The 24,767-nt window shown below is 38.5% G+C and overlaps 2 protein-coding genes across 3 annotated transcripts; one reads left to right on the top strand and one right to left on the bottom strand.

Moving 5' to 3' along the window:
- Nucleotides 1–16,709, bottom strand: LOC147168248 (moesin a-like). 2 transcript variants are annotated; one of them, XM_086084818.1, is made up of 16 exons: nt 16,642–16,709; nt 12,702–12,781; nt 11,231–11,278; nt 10,943–11,026; nt 10,778–10,873; nt 10,496–10,618; nt 9,630–9,781; nt 9,460–9,543; nt 9,241–9,387; nt 8,015–8,111; nt 7,651–7,814; nt 7,407–7,537; nt 7,076–7,233; nt 6,489–6,581; nt 1,256–1,489; nt 1–794 (listed from the first exon to the last, which is right to left on the bottom strand). In XM_086084818.1, the coding sequence occupies exons 2-16, from the start codon at nt 12,708–12,710 to the stop codon at nt 630–632; spliced, it is 1,785 nt and encodes a 594-aa protein (XP_085940944.1). In that variant the 5' UTR covers nt 12,711–12,781; nt 16,642–16,709; the 3' UTR covers nt 1–629. The 2 variants fall into 2 exon arrangements, with proteins under 2 accessions (XP_085940944.1, XP_085940943.1); XM_086084817.1 differs by lacking the exons at nt 11,231–11,278; nt 16,642–16,709 and having other exon boundaries at nt 12,702–12,810.
- On the top strand, nt 16,636–24,767 carry zc4h2 (zinc finger, C4H2 domain containing). The gene is made up of 5 exons (XM_086084819.1): nt 16,636–16,879; nt 18,040–18,211; nt 18,393–18,565; nt 22,467–22,629; nt 24,124–24,767. The coding sequence occupies exons 1-5, from the start codon at nt 16,827–16,829 to the stop codon at nt 24,235–24,237; spliced, it is 675 nt and encodes a 224-aa protein (XP_085940945.1). The 5' UTR covers nt 16,636–16,826; the 3' UTR covers nt 24,238–24,767.

Here is a 24,767-nt window from a genome sequence, read left to right as displayed (position 1 = left end):
AGCTGTCTCTGTCTATTTTATTTAGATGAAAGAAATACAAATTTGTATTTGCTGAGAGCAATATGAAAAACTTCAAGGCCAGAGCTGCTGCTGTAATAAGAAGTCCGTAAACCAGAAAAGACTGCTTTGGTACATCATACGCAACATACGTACCTGCACAATTTCAGATCTAATACAAGAACTGTGTCAGAAATTCTGTCTGTTTAGTTTTCACTGACACTGACAGAAGGGTATTCCGTAGTTATACGTGTCTATATTTCTACCACCAAAATTGGCTAAATATTAGAAAACCCTCCCAGAATTGTTAAATTTCTCTGACAGTGTCAATCAAAGCAGGCATTATCTTTAAAAATGGCATGTAAATTTGACAAATATTATGTATTTGCTCTTATTAAATTGTGCAGGTTTACTCAACATTATAGTTAGTGTATGTTTGCAGTAAGTAATGCCGTTTTTTCACAGACTAGTTTCAAATGCAAAATTGAAAATCAAGGACAGTAAATAGCATTATTGTTGTTACATTAAGTCTATTCATTCATTCTTAGATGCAATAATGTTATCAATTCAGTAATGCTCTACTTTTCAGTTTCTCTATTTAGTTGATCATTCAGTTCATCAGTGGACATTCCTCACATGGACTCAAATTCATCAATGCGCTGTTTGGTGTTGCCCTGACGAATCTGACGTAGAGTCTTGTATTTGTCACGTCCGGCCTTTACATTCTCAGCATGGATCAGGTCATTTGGGGTCTTTTTGCTCTCGTCTATGGCTCGAGCAAGCTCGGTACTCAGGAACTGAAAGAGAACACAAACACGCAGAATGAAATCCTCATAGCTGAAACTATTCAAAAGCTTCAGCCCTCTCCCCACACCCCTGTCCTCCCCTCAATCCCAATCTGAAAACATCCTTTTGTCCGTCGTTATTAAATCCGTTTCCGTGTTGGAGATTCTATGCAACATCATACGGTATCTTGTTTTGCTTGGGAAATTGAGTCCAGTTTTATTCCAGGAGTAATAGGCTTTGAATGGCAGGCTATAGGCAACATTTTTAATGATGTATAATGCACTTAGTTCCTCAAAAAAATACTTTTAGTGGGAATTAAGCTGTCAATTTAGCATAAGAGGAGGCATCGGCACTGTTTGAGGACCATTTTTTATAAACAATTTCAGTGATGGACAGACATATATAGTAACTCTAAATATCAATAATATGGTTCCAAATAACTGGAGCTGTTTCCAATTTTTTGTATCCATACCTTCAAATTTTTCTGCAGTCTCTGGTTCTTCTGGGCCTCTGTTACTCTTTCCTCCTCACTGCGGTCGCGTACCGTGCCGGGAGACATTAACTCAGCACTCGCCTCCGCGCTGCTCTCATCTGTCTCGTCGTGATCGTGCATGTGAGGGTGGACAGAATCCTGGATGTGGATTCCCATGATTTTAGACTTCAGCTCTTCTTTGGTTCTCTCTAAATCAGCTTCTACCATCATCGCCTGTCAACAAAATCATTTACATATTCAGTCAAGCGAAGAACAGATTTTTACACCCTCGTCGGCCATATACTGTTACAGTATGTACACAATGAGACAATGATGTGTTTTTAACTCATTCACTGCCATTGATTGCTATAGATGTAAACAAATCATGTGAACTATTTCTAATCGCTTAACATTTTTTCATTTCATTTCATTTTTTTATGAAAACCTAGATTTTTTTATTGTACATTTATAACAGATATAAAATCTGTGATTAATCGTCATGCGATTAATTACAATTAAAATGCTAATCGTCTGACGCCCCTAATTTTTTATTTTTTTATTTTTTAATTAGGAGCGTCAGGAGATTACATTTTTTAAAATTGTAATTAATCACTTGACTTCACTAGTTAACTAACGATTAATCACAAATTTTGTATCTGTTCTAAATGTACAATATTTTTTTCTAGGTTTTCATACTCTTGTTAACTAAAGTGGAAAAAAATGTAAAACTCATATAAATAGTTCAACTGAATTTTTTACGTCTATAGCCGTCAATGGCAGTGAATTAGTTAATAAGAAGGCCATGACCACTTTATGTCAGTGTAAAAGCTAATTCGCTCTGTTTCTCCCACTAGAACTATTAACCTACTAGAAATACTAGAATTGATCATCCATTCCTGCATTTTCCATTTGTCATCAGCTACCATCTCTGGGCCTCATCTGATATGGACTGTAGTAGAAAATAGAAAATAGAAAAGTGTGTTGCGGTCTGACGAGTCCACATTTAAAATTGATGAATGTATTCATTCATCCTCATTCAAATCACAAGTGGTGGATGCTGGTGGTAGAATTCGACATGCTCCAGTCTTGTTAGTGTGTTGCTATGTTGTTTGCACATCAGCAACGGTCCGATGAAGCATAATCACATGCTTCAGCCTTCAGGCTACAACGTTTTTGATGTGTCGAAAACTATTTCGGCCGAGCCACTTGATCGGCCCGATGTGTGCGCTGTTGGTCCCTTGGCACTTGCGTGGCCGATGAGCTTGTCGTCAGTGTTGCCAACTCCCCAGTAATGAAAGTAGCTATTGGCTGTCCTAAAGGCCTAAATACACCAATCCGGCGTCGGTCACATGTGGCGTTGAACCAAACGTCGGCACGTCGCGTAGAAAAATTACGTAAATACACACCGCACCTACACCGACTATAACGTACCTTCAGCGCATGCGCGAGAAGTAATTCCCCTCCGTACCATCGGCGGCAGTAGTCATTATTCCTAAAGGCAACTGGCAACCTCTTTACGGGGGCGGGATATAAAAACGTAAACAACTCATACCGGTGTTGATAGCGGCATCGGGGTAAACGTGGCGACCAGCTGGTGAAGCGAAAACGGGCGCCGGAACAAGCTTCGACCCCTTCTCCTTCCCAAACGCATTGATGTACTCCGTTGTGGCATCTCCTGGACCCTGTCGACTCCTGGCTGCTACCGATCGTCGGTTCAGCCAAAAAGCTTCGGCCGTGCTGCCCTCCACGTTTTGGATGTGGTGCCGACCTCCAGCTTCTGAAGGAGCTTCCTCGACACCGCCGGACAGAAGGGCCATGCACCCCTGCTGCTCCCACAAGGATCGCGCTATTAAATGCGCGGTCATTGACAAACTAAATGTTTATTTTGAGGGAGTTTTTCCTTTCCAACAACTTGGATTTCCTCTGCCTGGCGGAGACCTGGACTGTCACTGGTGAATCTAGCGCTATGATTAAATTACTACCGCCTGGCTGTGCTTACTTGGACTGTCCGAGGACGTCGGGCCGAGGTGGAGGAACAGCGACTATTTAAAAAATAAACATTTTAATGTAAATGATGTCTATTTACCACATCGATCACAGCTTTGAAGCCACCTTCTTTGAAGTCGGCCAGACTGTCACTGTGCTGTGCTGTCATATACCGACCTCCAAAATACAATAAGGACTTTTTCAATTTTGCAAATCGTTTTGCCAAAATCATGCTGAAATATGCTCATATCCTCTTCACGTGTGCTGTCCTGAAAAACCATAAAGTTGAGTTGAGTATGACAACCCCCCCCCCCCCCCCCCAACGTATTCCAACTCGATCCGACTTCACGACAGTAATTTATACACTGATCAGACGGCGCATGCCGTCGGCCAACGCTGTCCGACTCCCGACGTCGGATTGGTGTGTCTAGGCCTTGTTCTAAAAGTCGCGAGAAGACGCTAAATGATGTCACTGCCTAATTTGCATAAATGGCAATTTGCACTTAATATTAATGAACACTGTAGGAGAGAGGAAAACCATTGTGGGAGAGGCAAAAAGTGGCAAATGGACTGCTTTTTATGTAACGCTATATCTATACCATCTGGTGCCCAAAGCGCATTTCAATGTCTCACATTCACCCATTCACACACACATTCACACACCAGTGGTCGACTGCTGCCAAGCAGGCCGCTGCCAGGTCCACTATGAGCAAATCGGGGGTTCGGTGTCTTGCTCAAGGACACTTCAACATGGTCACCAAGGGTGAGGATCAAACACACAGGCTCACGGATGGAAGACGACCACTGAGCCATGTCACCCCGAGTGAGTAAAAAATATCCTAAAGAACAACAAAAAGTCACTAAATTTGTCACTAGTCGCTTTAGACAAAAAAAAAAGTCACCAAAAAAGTTTGGAAAGTTGGCAGTTTTAGTGAGAAAGTCGCCAAGTTGGTAACACTGCTTATCGACTTGTATTTATTGACTGGTAGTCTGTATTTATGTTTTGTTAAAAATGGTTGTGGTGTATTGGAAATTATATAGGAGTTAGATTTTTTTTTTTGGGGGGGGGGGGGGTGTTGCAAGCATTAAATTCAAAATTAGTCAGTATTTGCAACAAAAAAGAGTCTTCAACTGAATCTGCAAATCACTGTATTATGTTTTTATTTACATTACTTAATATGTTTTACACAACGTCCCAACTTCATTGTAATTGCCATTTGCACTTGGAGGGGGGATTGCCCCCCATTTGCGGCCCCTTCTCAAGTGGGGTTCTTTCCTTGCCTTCCTGAGGGTTTAATTTATGATCATGTGATAAGATCAATATTTGTCAACTGTGGGCTTGTGAAGCCCTTTGAAATTCTTTTGTAATTAAGGGCTATAAATAAAACTTTCCACTTCACTTTGACTACTTGCCTTGCATAGTCCCCCTTTCTTTCAGTCATTGTCTTGTTCTTGTTCTTAATCTTTTATATTGTTTGTATAAGTGGAGACAGCTTAGACAAGTAATTGACTCATTCATTTCTCAGTGCTATCATGAAAATCTTGAATCCTGAACAGCAACCCATCCTGTGTGCATGAAAGACTACCATCTCCTGGTCAACTTTTTAACATTTGGTCAGATACAACTATACATAAAAAACAGCTGTAGACATTGAACAGCACAGTGTTCAGCTCATCCAGCAGTGGCAGTTGTTGTGCCTCTGTTTACAAAACTGAGCAACCTGGACATATGCAGCTCACTGTGCATCTTGGTATTGGACGTCAGCAACAGACCACAGAATGTCAGGATAGGAAACAACTCAACACAACTCATCCTCAACACGTGGAAGGCCCAGGGATGTGTCCTAAGTCCCCTCCTATTCTCGCTCTTGACTGCTCTCCCATTCACTCCGTCAACACCATTTTTACTAATGACGCCACCCTTCAGGGACAGCGATGAACCAGCGTACAGAGAGGAGCGTTTGCATCTCAGGCATTGGCATGAAATCAACAACCTGGACCTGAATGCAGCCAAGACAAAAGAGGTGATCATGGACTTCAGAAAATCCAAGAAAGTTGAGCATCCCATCCTCAATGAAGAGGAGGTGGAGAAAGTGCAAAGCTTCAAGTTACTCCATATCTCGACAAATCTCACCTGGTCCACCAACAGCACGCATCAGGAAAGCATGTTAAAGACTGTACTTTCTCAGAAAACGACGCCAAGACCAGCTCCCCCTGCACCTGCTGATAAACTTCTATATTTACACCAATGAGTGCCTCCTGACCTACTGTTGCAAAAGTTGGTTCAACAGCTGTATTGCGAAGGACAGAAAGCGCCTTGTCATGAGCATATGTTTATGTTGGGTTGCTGTGGGGTTTTTTCAGTTGCCGATCACTTTTTTTTTTGCCTGCTCAAAAAAAATCTGTGCAATTAGCTGATTGTGTATCTTAGTCTTCCAAATGTGAATAACTGCATGTATATCATCTCGTTTTAAAAAAAATAATAATTAAAATAATTATTTGATATATATATATATATAATTTTTTTATTTTTTTCTGTAGCTTCCCATAAAAATGTTTGGTTTTGTGAAATCATGTTGTTCATGCAATAGCATGAAATACAGCTTTGTAGCTTTACTTTCTATTGTATTTTAAAAATATATATATTTAATGTATATTTAAACTTTAAACTTCAAATTTTACACATTTAAAAGGCAAGAGACTGCTTTTTTTTATACATTAAAATTATTTATAATTTTAGTTTGCATGGTTTGGGAGTCAATTTAGGTTTTGGGAATTATTATACACATTAAAGAAAAACTTCTTTTTTTTAAACATGGAGTGAAAAATATTTCCAAAGCTTTTATACATTCAATTGGTATTACCTATCAAACCTGTGAAGCAATGGGTAACAAAGCCGGAGTATCTGAAGAAAATCAAGACAGGAAGAAGATACTAACACCGAATATTTTGGTGTTAAATTATGGGGACAGAGATTCAGATTGTTGTAGCAGTTAATGAATATTTTGATATACAGTATTAATGACACATTTAAATGTGAACATCCAAATGCAGGGTTCCAGGTTGTATTCAAAAATATATTAACTAGACTGTGGTTTATATTAAATGCCATAAAATTCTTACCACTGCTGGATTCCTTGCTTCTATCTATCTTATCATATACCCTTTTCACTGAGTAGTGTCAGACATCCCTCTTAGCTCATTTTTGATTCATCCTTTATCTGGCTTTATCTCCATTAATTCTCACCCTTTTCTGCCATCTCATTGCCTCCTCGTCCTTTTTCTTTTTGGCATCTTCCAGCTGGGAGATTTTCGATGTAAGCTCTGCCAGCTCAGTGGCCTATCCACGTGCACACAAAAGGGGAAAGAGTTAAGAGTGCTCCTAATCTAAGGTCACTGTGCTCTGCCTGTTGTGACAATAGGTTTGTGTGGGTGCGAATGTGTGCCTGTGTGAATGCAGTCTCTTGGGTTGTATCGGGGCAAATTTGGATTAATTTCATTTCAATAAGCAAATGTAATACATACTTTTACCAATTCACACATTAGTGAAGCAGCTCTATTTTATGTGAAAGCAGCCACAATAGTGAAGCAGTGCAAGGTGGAGACTAGTTAGACACGTTAAGGTGTTCGAAAGGCAAGGACATGCTCTCAAATAAATGAGTTTTCAAGAGAGTCCTCCGCGAAGTAGAAGGGATGCGTTTCCTCTGACAGATATTTTTTTTCCACCTTCAAGAGTAATCAATGAGTACCAATGGACATACGTGTGTAGGAATGACATACTGTACATGAACTAGCATCTTGGTACGTTAATAATGGTTAATTGTGGATATGTACCAGCTCTTCCTGACTCTTAATCTCCGACGGATGTTGTAGCAGGGCTTCTTTAGCCTGCATGGCAGCCCTGTGGTCATTGTCTAGACTCTCGGCTTCCTTCTGTGCAAGTGACCTCTCTTTCTCTAACTCAAGCGCCCTGCGAGTCTGCTCCTCCAGCTCTGAAATACATCCAGCACACATAATACAGAACACAGCATATACACCGACACTTTACTATGCACGTTATTAGGGAGAATTCTCAAATCATGAATATTTCAATATGGTAAGCCTTTTTTTTTTTTAAATGTACGCAAACACAAAAAAAATGGTTGTATTAAAAAAGTTGTCCGACCATCTTGAGCTCTCTTTGTCTGCTCTTCAATCTGTCGCAATCTCTCCATCAGCTCCATGGTCTCCCGAGCAATCTTCTCTGTTTCCTTCTCAGCGTTTTCACGCTTTTTTTTCTCACTCTCAAGCAGAGCCCTGACAGTAGAATTGTGCATAAATACACGTCTGAAACAACTCCATCTATCCCCTGACAGTTCTTCCTTAAGTACAGAGGACACACAGTAAACTGTAACATCATTGCCTTTTACCTCTCCATCTGCCTCTTGTTCTTCTCCTCCCTTGCCTGGGCCTTCATCTGCTGCACCTCAATGGTGTCCGGTTTGCGCCTGCGCATGTATAAGTCGTGGTTTCCCATACACAGTGCCAATATGCGTTTGTTGATACGAAGACGAGGTACATAGAAAACAAAGTCCTTTAACACAAAAAAAGCATCAATTAGTTATGGTTTGCTGTATGACACGACATTTAGCATCTACACTTGATTGTGTAGTTTTGATATTGTTGATATCCTGGACATGTGCCCGTAAAATACCTTAATTTCAGTACAAACTGAGATTTACGCAGACATGAAAATTATCATTTTAATAATGCACTTTTGCAGGTATTCCGTACCGGAGATTTCTTGTCAATAGGTTTGATGACAAACTTCTTATCATTGAAGGAAACATTTCGGATCTCACTCCAAGGGAAGCCAATTTTTGGGGTTAGCCTGCAGAATATTGGAATCATTACAGTTAAGTAAAACAATACAAACAATCAATATGATAATTTCATTATGACTCAAAACAAGCTTAACGCAGTAGGTAGTGATGTTTGATGAACGTATTTCCCTTCCAATCATGGACTGCGTAAAATTCGATCAATATTGATGGCAGACAGCAGTGCAAAACAAAACAAAGCAAAATAAAGGCAAATAAAAATACATAGACAACAAAAAATATCTATTGGTAGCGGTCAAACACTTTCTATTTTATAGCAATTGTGTATCATAATACTGTCATTTAATGCAGTGATTCTCATCGTATAGTGACAGGCACGCATATAACAGAGAAAAATCTTAGCTTCCGATGAGCATTTTTGAGTAAATTCAAATTGTGAGCAGCCTGCGAGCACCAAAGCAACGACAATGTACTCTCTTCTGTCCACGATGTCGCCTCTTCATAAATTGTATTTATTCTGTATTGTGATTCAACCCGACGAGTTTCACAAGCTTTTCTCGCGTTTCCGCAAACATCACAAAGTGTGTTTTGGCTGTTTGGAGATGAAATAGCTCAACACAAGGCTTCGTTTACGCTCTGCCGTAATACCATTGTACAGCGTTGGACATTCAGTCATTCAATGACTACGTTATTTTTTGCTTTTTGACTGTTAATGATAAACATTCTCCTGAATGACTGAAGTGTCGAAACTGGAATCCAACGGGGAAAAAAACTAGGGATGGGCGAATACCAATACCAGGTATCAGTATCGGGCCGATACCCGATTTATTTCAAGGTAGGACACCATTCGCCACCCCCTTGTGACCGTTTTATGATCAGGAACTAGAATTTAGAAGGATAGAAAATTGCTATTCATTTCATGCAATTTTTAGTGCAAACGATATATTGGACATATATATGTCTTTCTTAAAAATTATCTGTCGTTTTTTTTTTGGAGGGGGGGGGGGTTGTAGCAAAAGTACTTGTGGTATTGGTACTTGGTATTGGTATATGTGACTGCTCAAAAGTTGAGTACTTACAGGTATTGCTCTGAAAACAATTTTTTTTTTAATATTGAATATCCCTAAATAAAAAAGTTCCTAAATGAACAATTGTCCCAGCTGGGAGTTGAATACCTACTTGTCCATTTTGTCATATATGTTGAGGCCCAGGGCGTCCACTCCCAACCACAGCTCAGTTCCTTTCTTGTTCTTGATGCTGAAGTAGTTGACCCCATACATTTCTAGATCCTGGGCTATCTTCAAGTACTCCACCGTGGCGTCCTCCCTGTGACAAGCAGTCATGCCATATGTGATGAACGGCCCATTTGCAGGGAGGGGTGCAATGACTCAGGGTTACCTTAACATTCCCTTGTGCTCTTGGTGCCACACTTGAATTCTTTCCTCCCACTGATTCGTATTCAGTTTGTGCTGCTCTAAAACCCTGGGTTTATCATCAAGATGACACACAGTTGGAATTCAGATGACTGAATAAAGTTAAAGTTTGTATCCGGAGGATGGACTGACTACCTTTGGGGAAGCAGCTTCTCTCTTGTTAGGTATCCTGGTACGTGATAATCTTTCCTGTAGTCGCCATGTTTGACCTGAATCGCATATGAGGCCAAAAGAACAGCAGTCTCAGGTGGACAGTAAATGTCGTCATTTAGGATGCTCTCTTTGACCTAAAGTAAAAAGAATTGCAGTTGTTCATTGCTAGTACATTTATTATAACTCACATACAGAAAAAACATGTCACAACTGAGGTGTGTTTGATGCACATGGATCCATTTTTATGCACATGACCTCCCTTGTGAAAAACCAGAGAGAATAACCTTATGCCTGAGTGGTTGGGAAACCTCCTGAGGTTTTTGTGGCATCTATTTTAGCAGTTGAGAGTCCTGGTTCATCTTTGCATCAACAAGGTACCACTATGAAACTAAAACTAAGTACACTCTAAAAACAGTTGTGTCAAAAATAACTCAACTATGGGTCAAAAATGGACCGATCCTCTACTTGGGTCAATTTGACCCAAATTTTTGAGTGGTTTTACATAAAATGACCCATTTTTTTTGACCAAAGTAAAGGATCTAACAAATATTTACACGTTGTTTTACACTAAAGACCAATTTCTTGACTCAAAGTTGGGTCAAATTTTTTATCCAAAATGTAGGTACTTTTGACCCAACTATTTTTAGAGTGTAGTTGAAAGTGTTTTTTTGTTTGTTTTGTTTTTAGTTTGAAGTATTTAAGACATACAAGTCACGTGGAATACCCTAGAAGGTATGAAGAATTTCCTAAATGTTTCAAACTTTTTTGAATTATGAAATAGCAAATTTAAAAACCTAATTTATTGTGTTTGCTTTAAGATCAGCGCAATTGTTTGTGTATTCACTAACCTGCAGAAAGAAAAGACGTTGTGTTGCCTCCTGGATGAGTTCTTCTACAACATCCTCAGGGTAAAACTTCCCCCTGAACTTTATCAACAGAGGGTTGTCCCTCTTCACATCCTGAGTGGTCACCTGGGATTGGCACCCACCAACAAAGGGATTAAAACAGCAAGCAGCTAATTAACCTCAATGGATCAACAAAGTCACGTTCATTCGTGAGCATCTGTCAAGGGTGGGGGCAATCAGGTGAGTCATGTGAGAGATATGCTTAAATGTAAACTTTCTTCTCACCCTTTTGTTGAGCTTCAGCCAGGTGGAGAAGCTTTTGCTGTCCTGGTACTGGAGACCAAAGAACCAGGTTTCCCTCAGCCCAATTGTTTTCACTATCTAAACGGAACAACACGGCATAACATTGCTGTTCAAAAAGAGACTTTTAGCAGGTGTTATACAACGTACCTGATCAAAAAGTTGTTTGCCAGTGGTGCTGGGCAGGATGGCAAATTCCAGCTCAGCGTCCATGCTCGTAACCCGAACATTTATCTGCCGGAAAACATAAGACATAGGAGGAAAATATCGCCTTTGTGCAATCATCTGTACTGTGTCACCGCGTTGAGGAACATGATGAGCAACAACTGAGTGAAAATGAACACTACTTATTTTCCATTATCTTTGTAGGCTCTTTGAAATTGAGGTCAGTTTGTTGGTTCTTGGACAGGAAAATGACCAAAAAAGAGTGTTCCTTACATTCTTCTGTTCAACCAGGAGCATCCACTCACAAGAGGTTGGTGGAGGCTACAATAAAAAAAATGAAGCCCAAAGTAGATTTTTAGATGGAGTTCATTCTATGATAAATATTCTGTAGTGAATGGGTCAAAACTTGGGGTGGGACAAAATATCAATATTATGATGTCTTATCAGCATATCTTTCGATACAATATCAATGCATCAGCATATAACACATTTTGATATTGTCAGATGAGAATAGATACAGTTAAATGGCAATTTTGACTTATGAATATGACATGATTCTCCTCCATGCATTTTACAAACAATTTATTTGATTTCATTTTGTTCCATCTGTTTCCTCGCCTTTAGGTAGATAGAGGTCACAATTAATTGTAAATTACTTGATTCCAGTATAGAAATTTGTAAAATAAATAAATAAATATAAAATCTGTGTTATGTATTGGTGTCAGGCGATTTAAAAAAAAATTGTAATTAATCGCATGACTTTAATAGTTAACTCACGATTAATCGCAAATTTTATATATTTTCTAAATGTACAATAAAATGTACAATAAAATATTTTAATACTCTTGGTAACATAAAAGTGGGGAAAATGTTAAGCTAATAGAAATATGGCCGCATCTTTTCGTCATTGATACATTAATTTCATAATAAATTATAAGATTGAGTTAAGATTAACAATATGTACTGTGCTGGAAAAAAACAAGTGTGCTATTGATTTGTGTTGAGGTCAATATTTCTGCCACTAGATGGCATAATAGCACTTATAACACGGTGAGAGCTCAGTACATTTTTCTTTTCATATTAAGAACTATCTAATCTTTTACATGAAGTTGTGAAATTCTGCACATTTTTAAAATTGTAAAATACAACTTAGCCCCAGTCTCCACAAATATATGCATTATTATCACACTTATTAGGGCTAAATTTTGACGTGGACGTGTCTGTTGCATTGCGACTGGAATTCCCCCAATACAGGCTTTCCAAGTCAGGGGAAGTCATTAATCACGCGTGGAAAAAAATGTGTGGTGTTAAAGGAACTTATATTAATGCACTAATATTGACACCCCTATTATTATGATATTGTTATCATTGTTAAAATATCATAATAATATAATATCATCTGCAATTCCCACCCCCAGTCAAAACAATGTTGACTATTCAACTCTGCATTTATAGCCTACAACTTTTATTAGAACAACATACAACAGAATAAAAGGAAAAAAATGGTTTGCTAAAAACCAAAACAGTTCTAGCAACAATAACATCCAGCAAAATATACAGCTACCATGCAATTCTTGGCTCACATGAGCATATTTTACAATGTATTTGACCTTGATCCATTTTAGATTACGGCGTCTTATTTAAAACCGTACAGGCAAGGATACTAATTCCAAGCCACCACACACACATCCTCAAACATATACATTCATAGTATTGGCACAAACAATAAAAAGTTGCTACTCACAGTTGACATTTCTCTTTTTTCTTCTCTGTAGTCAGTCAGTAGTAAAACAACTCTTCTTGGGCACACTTGTCGCCTTTTCTCTGTGGAGTCATATGAAACTGCTTGCAATACCAACAAGGATTAGACGGAGTGAGAAAAGACCATTGTATTGTTCCCAAGTACCTCGCTCTCATTTAATCCAAAGGCTCTCTGGGGGCCTAGCATTGCTTAAAGGCAGACCTCATCTGAGAACACTTCTCCTCATTTCATTTTGATCATGTGTCACTTACCTTGGACTGACACATAATCTTTGTCTTTCACAATTGGTTTGATTTGAAATTCCAATACATAGAAAGATAGAAGTTGTCATAACAGCAATATTTACGGATGTACACTTGTGTAAATAACATGGAAATTCCACCTGTGGTCTCTCTATTGCTTTCATTACATGTGTAGTCAAAGTAACATGTATGTTGTTGTTGTTGTTGTTGAGACCAGAGGTGGCTTTCTCGGGTACAGTACTAGACAAGAGGTGAAGAAGAAGCAGGTGAAGAACCACGACCACCAGGACTGTGATGTGGATTCAGTCTTTTACCTTTTCGAATGTATTTGAGGTTTTCGGCCAATCTATACCAAAAATATGTCACAGTTTCTCGCTGACAAAAGGCACAAGGATGAAGGAAACTGGTCTGTTTGATACATGACGACCCCACTACCACATCTGAGGAGCAAAATCCAACCGAGACTTAATGGTCTGAAAGGCTTCTTCGGCGGTCTGAAAACCACAATATCTGTGTAAACAAATAACCATTGCCACATAAATCACCAAGATACACATTTACCCGATTTTATTGCAGCCGTAAAACCTTCAATCACGTCCCTGCGAAAAGGCAAAAAAATCGTTTGCGAATGACTGGATTGTATGACTTCTCAGTGGCACAATTTTCTGCCTCGAGTGTTTCCTCCTCAATAGCATTACCAATAGCATTAGTTTTACGATCTGTGTGCGTGTGTGTCCTTTGTCTCTTGACCCTGTTTTTACTGTGTAAAGCATCTTGTGATTCAATGTTTGTAGGAAAAGTACTATATAAATTGAAGATTTATTGCAGAATTTTTAGACAGTAACAGTTTTCTTACGCAGCAAAGGGGAGTTAAAATTCCAGTGTTAACTTTTTGAGAGGCGATTTTAACTCCTGAAGTCTAATTTTAATATTTTTAGAGTTAAATAGTGTCCTAAGTAGGGGAGATGTAGATTAATTCTGCAGGGATAATTAAACTCCTCCAATTTGAGATAGACGAGTCAGCACCATTTTGATTCTCTTCACTTGTCTTAGGAAACACTGACATTCGAACAGAAGGAATTTGGACACATAAATCATTTTCCCTTCCCAGCAAGACTGCTTAAGTTTGCCTCGTGAACATTTCAGTTATAGCCAGTTATACACTAACTGCCGTGTATTTTTTCGAGTGCAAAAGTCTTGGGCCACTATTACATTTGTTGTACAGTACATTTGCTTGACTGCTTCGCCACAACAACACAATGCACAGGGCATTGTGAATCTGGCGGTTCATGGCTGAGGGCATCCTGGTAATGTGATTTTTTCTCTCTCTCTCTCTTCTAAATTCAAGGGTGTGATTGGGTGGACCCTTTTTGAAAACAAGGATGCCATCAAGATGAGCAGAGCTGCAGAGGATCTCAGAAGAACCCTTCTGAGAATGTGTGAAGGGCGTGAGGACTGGGAGAGAGTGTGAGACTTCAGAGGGATTACTTCGAAGGGGAAAACTTGTCATTTGTACACCCTAAAAACAGATTGGTCAAATTGACCAAAAAAAGGTTAAATTTGACCAATCTAGCTGGTAGTTATGTGTTCGACAGATCCTTTAGTTAAAACAACCACTCGAGAATGGTAGGTGTTTTCAACCAATATATATTAGTGCTTGGTCACAACGATACAAATTGGTAATTCTGACCAAGATAATGGTTATTCTTTGTTAGAGGCTGACAAAAGTAGCTACCACTGATTGTCACACCCACCAAAGTGGGGCAAAATTTGTTCTCCGCATTTGACCCATCCCCTGAGGAGCGGTGAGCAACAGCAGGGGCCACACTCAGGAATTATTTGGTGATCAAACCCCCCTATTCCAATCCATAATGCTGAGTGTCAAGCGGGTCCCATTTTTAGTCTTTGGTATGGCCCGGCTAAGGATTGAACCCACAACCTCCAAGTCTCAGGGGAGACACTCTACCACTAGTCCACTGAGCTGGATCTATCTAGAAACACATTTCCATTTTTAAACACTATAATATATCATACATTATAATATATTGTAATCACTTATAATAATTAATAAATACATTTAGAATACAATAAATTGATACAATGAATATATTTCCAAGTGATCTATCTAGACTTACTTTCTATTGTAACCAATTCATTAGTTGTTTGGCTAACCAATTAAATTGGTATGCCTGTAACCACCCGGAATGGTCAATATCTGACCAATCTATTGGTTAATCAAGCCAATATGAGCTTAATTTACTAGATTGGTAGTTTTTTTTTAATCAATCCATTTTTAGAGTTTAGTTTGAATTTGACATATCTTCTGTCATCTTTTGTGACTCCAATCCCGGAACGTTATATAATAATAATAATAATAATAATAATAATAATAATAATAATAATAATAATAATAATAATAATAATAATAATACCTCATATTTTAAATTATGTAGGCCTACTTGAATCAATGTTGTAAAAAATAAATAATAATAATAATCCCTAGGATGTCATTTATTGATGTAATATGTAGTGTTATATCAATATGTTTAGGTAATAACAAACAATTATTATTATTATTATTATTGGTATTATTAATAATAATACTAATAATGTATTTATTTTGTTATCCTAAACTGAGAAAGGGAGAGTCTTTCAGAGAAGAAGTGAGACAGGCTCTTGGTGTGCCAAGATGATGTGGGAGACAGGCGAGAGTGCTTGGTGGTGGAATGGGGAAGTGCAGGAGAGCATACGAGGAAAGCGGTTCGCTAAGAAGTTGCACACAGAGGACTGAGAGGAGACAGACAAGTTTATTAGGAGATGTATTGCCAGGCGAGGTAGAAGCAGCAAATGCCAAATAGGAGGCATATGATGACCTGTATTCCAGGTTGGATATTAAAGAGGAAGAGAAAGAACTGTGCAGGTTTGCCAGACAGAGAGCTAGAGGTGGGAAGGATATGCAGCAAGTTAGAGTAATTACTAATTAAAGATAGAGATGGAAATGTGTTGACACCATTAGTGCACTGTATGGATGTAAAGAATATATCGAATGAGAGAAAAAAAGAAGAGTAGAAGAAGCCGGTAGGCTATCTCACTGAAGGCTTGGGAGCTGTGCACACGTAGCGAACTAACTGAGCTCAGCGTGAGGTCTTATAAGGCAGGGAAAAGAGGGACAGCAGTGGCATGGAAGAATATGAACCAAGTAGCAATAACACTGATGTCAACAGATCTGGAGAAGCAAGATATTTCCCATCCATGGCCTTAAGATAAATAAGCAATGTTGTATGAGAATAACGGCAAATGTGTTGTCTAATCTGAAATAACACCTTCAGGTAAGGGTATATGTAAGGGTGTTTTTTTCCCCCTTTATCAGTTTTTATCAATAGCTAATGTAGCATTTGGCATTATACAGTTCACATTAATGTATTAATGTTAGGAAAGCTGTTTGGACCGTTTAATTTTGATAGCACGTTGCTTGCTGTGTTTTAAACATTTAATTTCACGGTGTCCCGTTAGCAAAACTGTTATTGTATATATATATATAACAAAAAAAAAGAAACTTTTGGATTTTAAATACATTTCAGAGTCTGTACTTTTTGACATTGAGTAAAGGAAGGAAAACGTTAAGTCGTTTTTCAGCACCTCAGTTAGAATGTGAGTTATTTTGCCACCTTTATACATACTTTTGGCGTATGAAAGGCAGACTACTTCCTGGCTCGCTTCAGCTACAGCTTCACCTTGAGCTCGCGCGCTCGTGTGCGCGGTCACGTCGGCCATTGTTTTTTTTTTTTTTTTTTTAATCAACAAGAGAGACCACCCGGCAACACGGCGGCATCAGCTGGGCAACGAGCAAAGGGATTTCTTCATCATGACGGACGAACAAGAAATCATGTGCAAGTTAGAAAACATCCTGGAAGTACGGTAAGGACACGAAAACACGCCAGACGATCAAAAGCCTGATGTTTGTGAAAGGTCAGCGAATACAACACTGGACAGCCAAAGAAGAGCCCCCCTTGGCTGCTTTGTTACTCTGTTAGCTAACGGAGGCTAGCATTGGTTAGCAGTGGCTGCGCTGCTCCTCCGCTAAACGGACAAAGCTCGCCTTTGTTTATTTTCAACATGTCTTGCCGTAATTGCATAGATGCGCACAGGCTGCAGCTGACACAAACGGATAATCATACGTTCGTCAGCATTCCAGATGTGTAGGGAAATTCCAGATGTGGGCTGCGAGGCAGCGCTGTGGTCGAGCTAGCTAATTAGCCAGTAGCAGTCTGTCAGGATGTAACTCACTGTCCATTCATTGCTCGCTGGCTGAATGGTACACAATATTGTTTTTGTTGTTGTTTTTGTTTTTAAATAATATATTTGCAGTATATACACTGCACTGTACAAAGACGCATTTACCCGCAGCTCATTTTGTAGTAATTGCGTTATTATTTGTGATGCTAAACACGACAAAGTTACAGTCGCACCACGATTACGTTATCATTTTCACTTTTTCAAAAAGAGCATACCTGTGCCATTAATCTGAGCAACAGTAAAGTCAAGTGCAAGTGACAATAGCCTACTCGAATTTGTTGTCAATCACCCAAAAAATCACTCTGTAGTAGGGTTGGTTTATTTACAAATTATATAGTATATTAACCTTACGTTGCAGCTACCATGGTCAAGGTTAATAAAATGTGTTTATTGCTATCGCCTGAATTATTTAGCCAGTCCCTCAGTAATCATGATAAGTACATTCAGAATTTCCACCACGTTCATATTTGAATCAACCAATCAATAAATCGAAAACAATCCTAATGAATACAGTGAATATGGCGTTAACTATGTGTCTTCTTGTTACACATGTAACCACATTGTAACCTCAATATGTCATATGTCTGTCAGTCAGTACCATTGTAAACTGATGAGTCGGGACCCCTTGGAATTTTTTTTAACTACTTGTCTGCAACCCATTTAAGTCTACCTGTTGAGACTCACTGGATGCTGTTGTTTTCAAGTTACCATTTATTGATTTTTGTGATGTGAACATTTGAACAAGATAAGCTAAGTGTCTTTTATTGTTTTTGTGCCAACAGGAACAAAACAGTCCAAATGCAGAAGATCAAGTCTCGTCTGAAGATTGAGTTTGAGGCTCTGGAGTCTGAGGAGAAGCATCTAAAAGAGTACAAGCAGGAGATGGATCTCCTCCTGCAGGAGAAGATGGCACATGTGGAGGAGCTGCGGCTCATCCATGCAGATATCAATGTGGTGAGTGCGTGCTGCCACAATTGCGGAGCAGCGCCATTTTTCATCATCATCATTATAGCATGTGTTACTAGGACTTCAAGTAACTTTTATATGGGTGTACAAGAAAGCAAATTGCTTTTACAAATTGTAAACCGTTGTTTACGGAGTTTAGGATTTTAGGTGTGTTTTTGTTTTTCCAAAGATGGAAAGCACAATCAAGCAGTCTGAAAATGACCTGAACAAGCTGCTAGAAACAACTCGCCGTCTGCATGATGAGTACAAACCTCTGAAGGAGCATGTTGATGCGCTGAGGATGACTTTGGGACTGCACAGACTCCCTCACCTCAACGAAGAAGAGGAGAAGCTCTCCTTGGAGTCAGTATAACACACCTACACACCCCTAGACAATTCAAGTTTACAATACAGTGGATAGGTACTGGGCCCACTGATATTTACACCCCCAAATTTCTCTCTGCAAAAATTTTTTGGGGGGCTCTAATGAGTACAGAGGGGGAAAAAAATGCTTTTGAAGGGTGACTTTGGGGTGGGCGAGTCATAAAATATTTGAGCGCTTGTTCTTCTCAAGAAATTATGGTAAACCCCTTTAGGCTTTTGTTGAGTCATATGAACAAATCAAATCAGTTTCATTTAAATTCACAACAGATGTTAACTCAAACCACTCTACATATGGAACAGGTCTAAAACCACACTCCACACACATTAAAGAAAACTAACGGAGCCCCACATGAGGAAAGACTACGGCAACAGAGGCCATGGTAAATCTCTGTCAAAGGAAGAAACCTCAAGCAGAACCAAGACTTGGTGTGGGGCGGCCGTTTGCCTCGACCTATTGGGTTTAGATGGAGAGGCAGAAAGAATGAGAGGAAGGGATGATAAAACAATGTGAACTAAGGGATGACCCAGCATTAGCCCAAGTCATTCTTGACTATAAGACACGGGTGTCAAATTCAACATTCATAGGCCGGATCCGGCCCACCACATCATTTTATGTGGCCAAAAAAGTAAATAAAGTGTGTTTCCTTTCGTTTTCATTTTAGCTGAAAATCTGTACCGAAATTGAAATTTTCTTCACGTTAACAGGCCTTGCAGGCATTTATTTTGACAAACTTTCTTAGCATAGATGGTATTCACATTATGCCTTAGTGCCGTTTTGATTAACTCATTCACTGCCATTGACGGTATAGACGTCAAAAATTAATTTGAACGATTTCTATTAGTTAAACATTTTTTCCTACTTTTGCTAACAAGAGTATAAAAACCTAGACTTTTTTATTGTAATTTTAAAACAGATATAAAATTTGTAATTCATCGTTAGTTAACTAGTAAAGTCATGTGAATAATTACAATAAAAAAAAAAATAATCGCCTGACGCCCCTAATTTAAAAAAAAGGGGCGAATGTGAATACTAGTGATGGGAAAATGAAGCTTCATGAAGCACTTGTGATATTTTTTGACTCCTCTTGATGGCACTCTTGGTTGAAAGATGCAGTGGAAATATAATCAATTTCCTTTGCACTAGCCTTTATATTTAAACCAAGAGCACCATCTAGGGGAGTCAAAACATATCACAAGTGCTTCATGAAGCTTCGTTTTCCCATCACTAGTAAATACTATCTAGAAGTTTCATTTCACATCTTTGTTTGCCCAATTTTGAACCCGTGAACGGCACACCTGTGCACCATTGTGAAGCGGTTTGTGAAAATCCGGAATGATTGAACAAAATGAAAGAATCAAAGTAACTTGTAGAAAGCAACGCGAGCGCTCCTCTGCATTTGCTTGCGCTGTCTCGCTGTCCGCAATTGTTTGACCCACCAAATGGCTGCGGGGTCGATGCGTAGGGGACGGTGACGTCATGTAAATACTTAAGGATTAGTGGTGCAGAAAATGCTTGAATGGGTAGAAGTTATCGCGCATGCAATTCTTTATTTATTTAAGGTATGGCTGAAGTTAGGATAGCTGATTGGTTTCTTTCATAAATGAAGTATGTGAAGACAGCGAGCCCAAGCAACTGCATGATACAACTATTGACATATGTTTACGAAGTGTAAGTGATCTGACAAGTAGAATTTAACCCAATTCAAGGCAGTTCCTTCTGTTCACTGGCAAAAATAAATAAAAATAAGATGGTATATTGTGTGGAAGGCTGTTCCTAGATCTAGCAAGAGCACCACAGACTAAACCTTTGTTTGTAGTAACAAGGAGGTCATCAGTTACGTTCACGAGTATCTCAATCAGTACTATGATGTGTTTTAGGAAGCCCCTGTTTTGTAGGAAGCCATTGTTTAGCAGTTGCTTTTTTGAAAGGAAGATTAGGTATGGGTCAATAACATTGCTCTACACACATTTTGGTACCAAGAATATTTCAACGGTTTTATGTTATTTTGATGTTGCTTAACCTGGAAATGACTTTTTTTTTCGAATTGGCTCTCGTTTTTGTGATCTTCCATATTCAAGTTTTTTTTAAAGTGCACATTTTGACACGATTCTCTTTTTGCTAGAACTTTGATGAGGCCTTATCGGTCTTTTCAACGTGTCCATACAGTATCCTTTCATTTTTGATGCAATATTATGAAAGATGGCAATCATCACAGAGAGCCTTCTAAATGCCATGTCATGTTTCATGTGAAAATTAAGCAAAACATTTAGAAAATTATTAAGGAGTATTAGCATTAACTCATTCACTGCCATTTACGGCTATAGATGTCAAAAATTCATTTAAACTATTTCTATTAGTTTAACATTTTTCCCACTTTTCTTAACAAGAGTATGAAAACCTAGAAACAAATATTTACATTTAGAACAGATATAAAATGTGTGATTAATCGTGAGTTAACTATTGAAGTCATGCAATTAATTACAATTAAAAATGTTAATCGCCTGACGCGATTTAAAAAAAGAAAAGGTTGTTAATATTTAGGTGCGTCAGGCTATTAAAAATTTTAATCGTAGTTGAATCGCATGACTTCACTAGTTAACTCACGATTAATCACACATTTTATATCTGTTCTAAATGTACAATAAAAAAAATCTAGGTTTTCATACTCTTGTTAACAAAAGTGGGAAAAAATGTTAAACTAATAGAAATATTTCAAATTAATTTTTGACGTCAATGGCAGTAAATGAGTTAAAAAGGGAACAAACATTACTTTTAGCAACAATCAAAGTAAATTTTGTACACTGCCAAAGTACATTACTCAATAATATAATACTAAGAAATTAGTTGATATTTATTGCAGACCGACTCAAAAATGTATCGGCCATTCGGGAAACTCTTGAAATTCCCGATGGCCAGTCCACCCCTGCCATTGTGGAGGGTTGCAATCGAGGTGAAAGATTTTCTCTTGCGTGTTCTGAGCGCCTGTTTCTATGACGGAGTTGTTTTGAGCAGATCAATGCTGTCTGGAGGAGTTGTGCCATACCGTAGCCGGGTCTGTGTGCTTAAAGGACAGAGCAGTTCATCTGCAGTCTGTTTAACTGAAGATATTGGTTCATTGGGAACATTTTAACTAAACATCTCCCGCAAATTCTAATTGAGAGTCTGTTCGCCAAATCTGTGATCATGGATTGGTTGTTGGCTAGCTCAATACGTCTGTAACCACTAGGCTGCTGACCATCACTCTTGTTCTGATGCTGTCAGACTCCCTAGTGCTACGTCTCACTATTAGAAAAGTAATTCTGCAAAAAAAAAATGTTTTACCTTTCGTAAATGCCTATTGAAATTGGCCTACTGAAGGTGTGCTAGAGCAAATGGAATCACACCTTTCAATTTCGATTTGATTTTCAAATACTCTGAGAGAAAGTAACACATCTGCATGAAAGACAATTCAGTTGAAATATAAAATTTTGACAAAAATACATATTTAGTGAACATCGATTGAACATAAAATTATGCGATGTGTTGTGTTGATGGAAGGCATTAATACTTTAATTAATACGTGGCACGTTGACGGATATAAAGCCGACCCATTAGATTTGTTCTTCAGTGAATTGTACTCCATCACAAACCCATTCTGAAAGAAACCAGAGAGCATAATAAAATAGGATATCACTTCTTCTTTTTTTCAGCACTCCCCACCGATGCACAAAGACACTCGCATTAAAACACTCTCACTAGTTGTAAACCCCCCCCAAAAAGGAACGTGAGCTTGTTTTCTTTTGTGTTGATGTACCTGATGTGCGATGGGATGGAGTTTGTGAGATCCTGCGAATGAGACTCACAGTCAGCCCTGTCTGTCTTGCCTTTTGTCGTCAACAGTTACTTTGAGAAGCAAAAAGCAGAGTGGCAAAAGGAGCCACACGAGCCGGCCATCCCGGAATCCCTTGCTGCCGCTGCGGCAGCGGCGCAGCAGCTCCAGGTGTCCCGGAAACAAGATGCCCGCCAGACGGCCACCTTCAGGCAGCAACCACCACCCATGAAGGTATCTGCCAGCCCAAAAGCACTCAGGATGGGAACAACACTCGTGATGGGATTGTATTGGCATTACATTGTTTATAGTTACTATGCTACACTGTTCTTAATTAATTTTAAATACAATGGTACCTTGACTAACAAGTAACAAGCTCGTAAAATTAAATCAATATTCATCATTGAAATACTCTTTGCATACTAGTTCAACGCGCATTTTTTTTTCTATCATATTGTCGCTGTCCTGTGAAAAACACTTTTTTCTTTTTTTTTACACTTTTAGTCAGTCTACGTGTGGCTGTCATTTTTACAAATGATTGACTAATCTAAATTGTTGAAAATGGATTGCTCATTTTGATGATGCAATGTTAATGGTTGAACAAAAATACAGTTTTGGGGGTCTCCTGAAAAGTGACAATTTTGGAAGTATGAGGGGTTTGGCCCAAAGTCAGCGATAGACAAGTTGCACTTGATTATAATTTAAAGGACAAGTTTATGAATTTTTTTTTGACTTATAGTCTGAAAAATATGGTAATTAAAAAAAAGTGGCAAAAAAAATGGTTTTGAAACCTTGGTGTGTTTTTTCTTGTAATTAATATAAATTGATGCCTTGAAGTCTCAGTCGTGGTCTTGAAGGCTGATTTGATTACCCACAATTCTCAGAATTAATTGGCTTTTGTCATTCCTGTTAACGAAAGAGAACACACTTTTGGATTTGCTGCACTCTAGCTACTTGTGCTATGTTAATAAATAATTAAAACTAACATCACATTTATATAAGGGTGACATGTTTTTAAAAAAAAGTTTCAAATGGGAACAACAACAAAATTGAGCTATAATCCAGATGAAATTGCAAAAATGGGGGAAAACAAAAAATAATTGAAAAATGAATCTTTTATACCAGCCCAGCAGCTTAATTAGTATTTGTGTAACAACTGCTTGTTCTACCAACTTCAAATCTGAATAATGTATTTTGCAAACCATTCCTTGGTGTACTATTGTTCATGACAATAGAGACTCAGTCCTTCCGCAATTAGTGAAAATATATATGTGTGTGTGTATATATATATGTATGTGTATATATATATATATATATATATATATATATATATATATATATATATATATATATATATATATGGTGGCCGACGCTAGCTACTCCTCCGCTAACATTCACCTTGGAAGGCAGCATCATAGGGCATGACAGAAAGAGCATCAAAATACACAGATATGCAAATTGTTGTGTTTTTCATGTAATAGTTTTCAATTATGTTCTGGACAAAGATTTGTGAGGAGGTGAGACCACGGTTTCCTCTCCTTTGTTTGAGGAGTGTTTAGTCATTGTTATAGTCATCACATACTTGCACGTACCTGCACTGAATATTAAACATGTCTGTTCAGATTTTGCGTGGAAATGGATGGTAATGGTGTTGTTTTGCATTTTGAGAGCCGTTTTCAAATGTCTGAGGTTTCAGACTAAACACAGTCTCCTTTATCCTCACTATAGGCCTGCCTGTCGTGCCACCAGCAGATTCACCGCAACGCTCCCATCTGTCCCCTGTGCAAGGCCAAGAGCCGCTCACGCAACCCAAAGAAGCCCAAGAGGAAGCCGGACGAGTAGATACTTGACTCCATTTACTGCAAACTGGCCCAGTGTGCACAGAAGTGACAGCTACACATTGCAATTTGACTAAATGTATTATTGGTACTGTAGCTTATTCGATATCAGTCTACCACTGAGCCAGGATTGGGTCATATCTACATTGTGTGTTTCGATCTGTGCTTTTCGTGTGTTAATATGTAACTGTATGACTTCCTCATTAGGTTTATTATCCCTCAATTGTGTTCCTGCAATAATATAACAAAACAGTCAGTCATTTTCGTCATGTTTATTGCCTTAGATAAAGAACTGTAAGTTTTCTGCTTCTTTTTTTACAAAAACAAATGAATTGCTTGCATGCTTCTGTGGTTGTCAATTGTGATTTGTGCCCCCCCAAAAAAAGGAAAACAAAATAATGTTGTTTTACAATGTTTACGTGACCATTGACCCATACGGGGAAAAACAGCCGGACGTATTTACTTTAAATTGTGTTGTAAGTTTTAATACAGTGATATGAAAATAAATGTTTCTTTTGTAACTAAAACCGACAA

Source organism: Leptonotus elevatus, chromosome 9, assembly GCF_054856555.1.
Source record: "Leptonotus elevatus isolate MCC_2025b chromosome 9, RoL_Lele_1.0, whole genome shotgun sequence".
In the NCBI taxonomy this organism is placed as follows: domain Eukaryota; kingdom Metazoa; phylum Chordata; class Actinopteri; order Syngnathiformes; family Syngnathidae; genus Leptonotus; species Leptonotus elevatus.
The sequence above is the reverse complement of the archived record's forward strand: the minus strand, read 5'-3'. Positions and strand labels throughout refer to the sequence as shown.

What these genes read in the sequence shown, in the direction of transcription:
- zc4h2 (XM_086084819.1), top strand. Translation starts at nt 16,827, where the DNA reads ATGACGGACGAACAAGAAATCATGTGCAAGTTAGAAAACATCCTGGAA. An exon ending in TCCATGCAGATATCAATGTG is followed by an intron (nt 18,212 to 18,392) that starts GTGAGTGCGTGC and finishes GTTTTTCCAAAG; the next exon opens with ATGGAAAGCACAATCAAGCA. An exon ending in AGCAACCACCACCCATGAAG is followed by an intron (nt 22,630 to 24,123) that starts GTATCTGCCAGC and finishes TCCTCACTATAG; the next exon opens with GCCTGCCTGTCGTGCCACCA.
- LOC147168248 (XM_086084818.1), bottom strand. An exon ending in GAGAAGCTGCTTCCCCAAAG is followed by an intron (nt 9,544 to 9,629) that starts GTAGTCAGTCCA and finishes TGATAAACCCAG; the next exon opens with GGTTTTAGAGCAGCACAAAC. An exon ending in GAGCACAAGGGAATGTTAAG is followed by an intron (nt 9,388 to 9,459) that starts GTAACCCTGAGT and finishes TGCTTGTCACAG; the next exon opens with GGAGGACGCCACGGTGGAGT.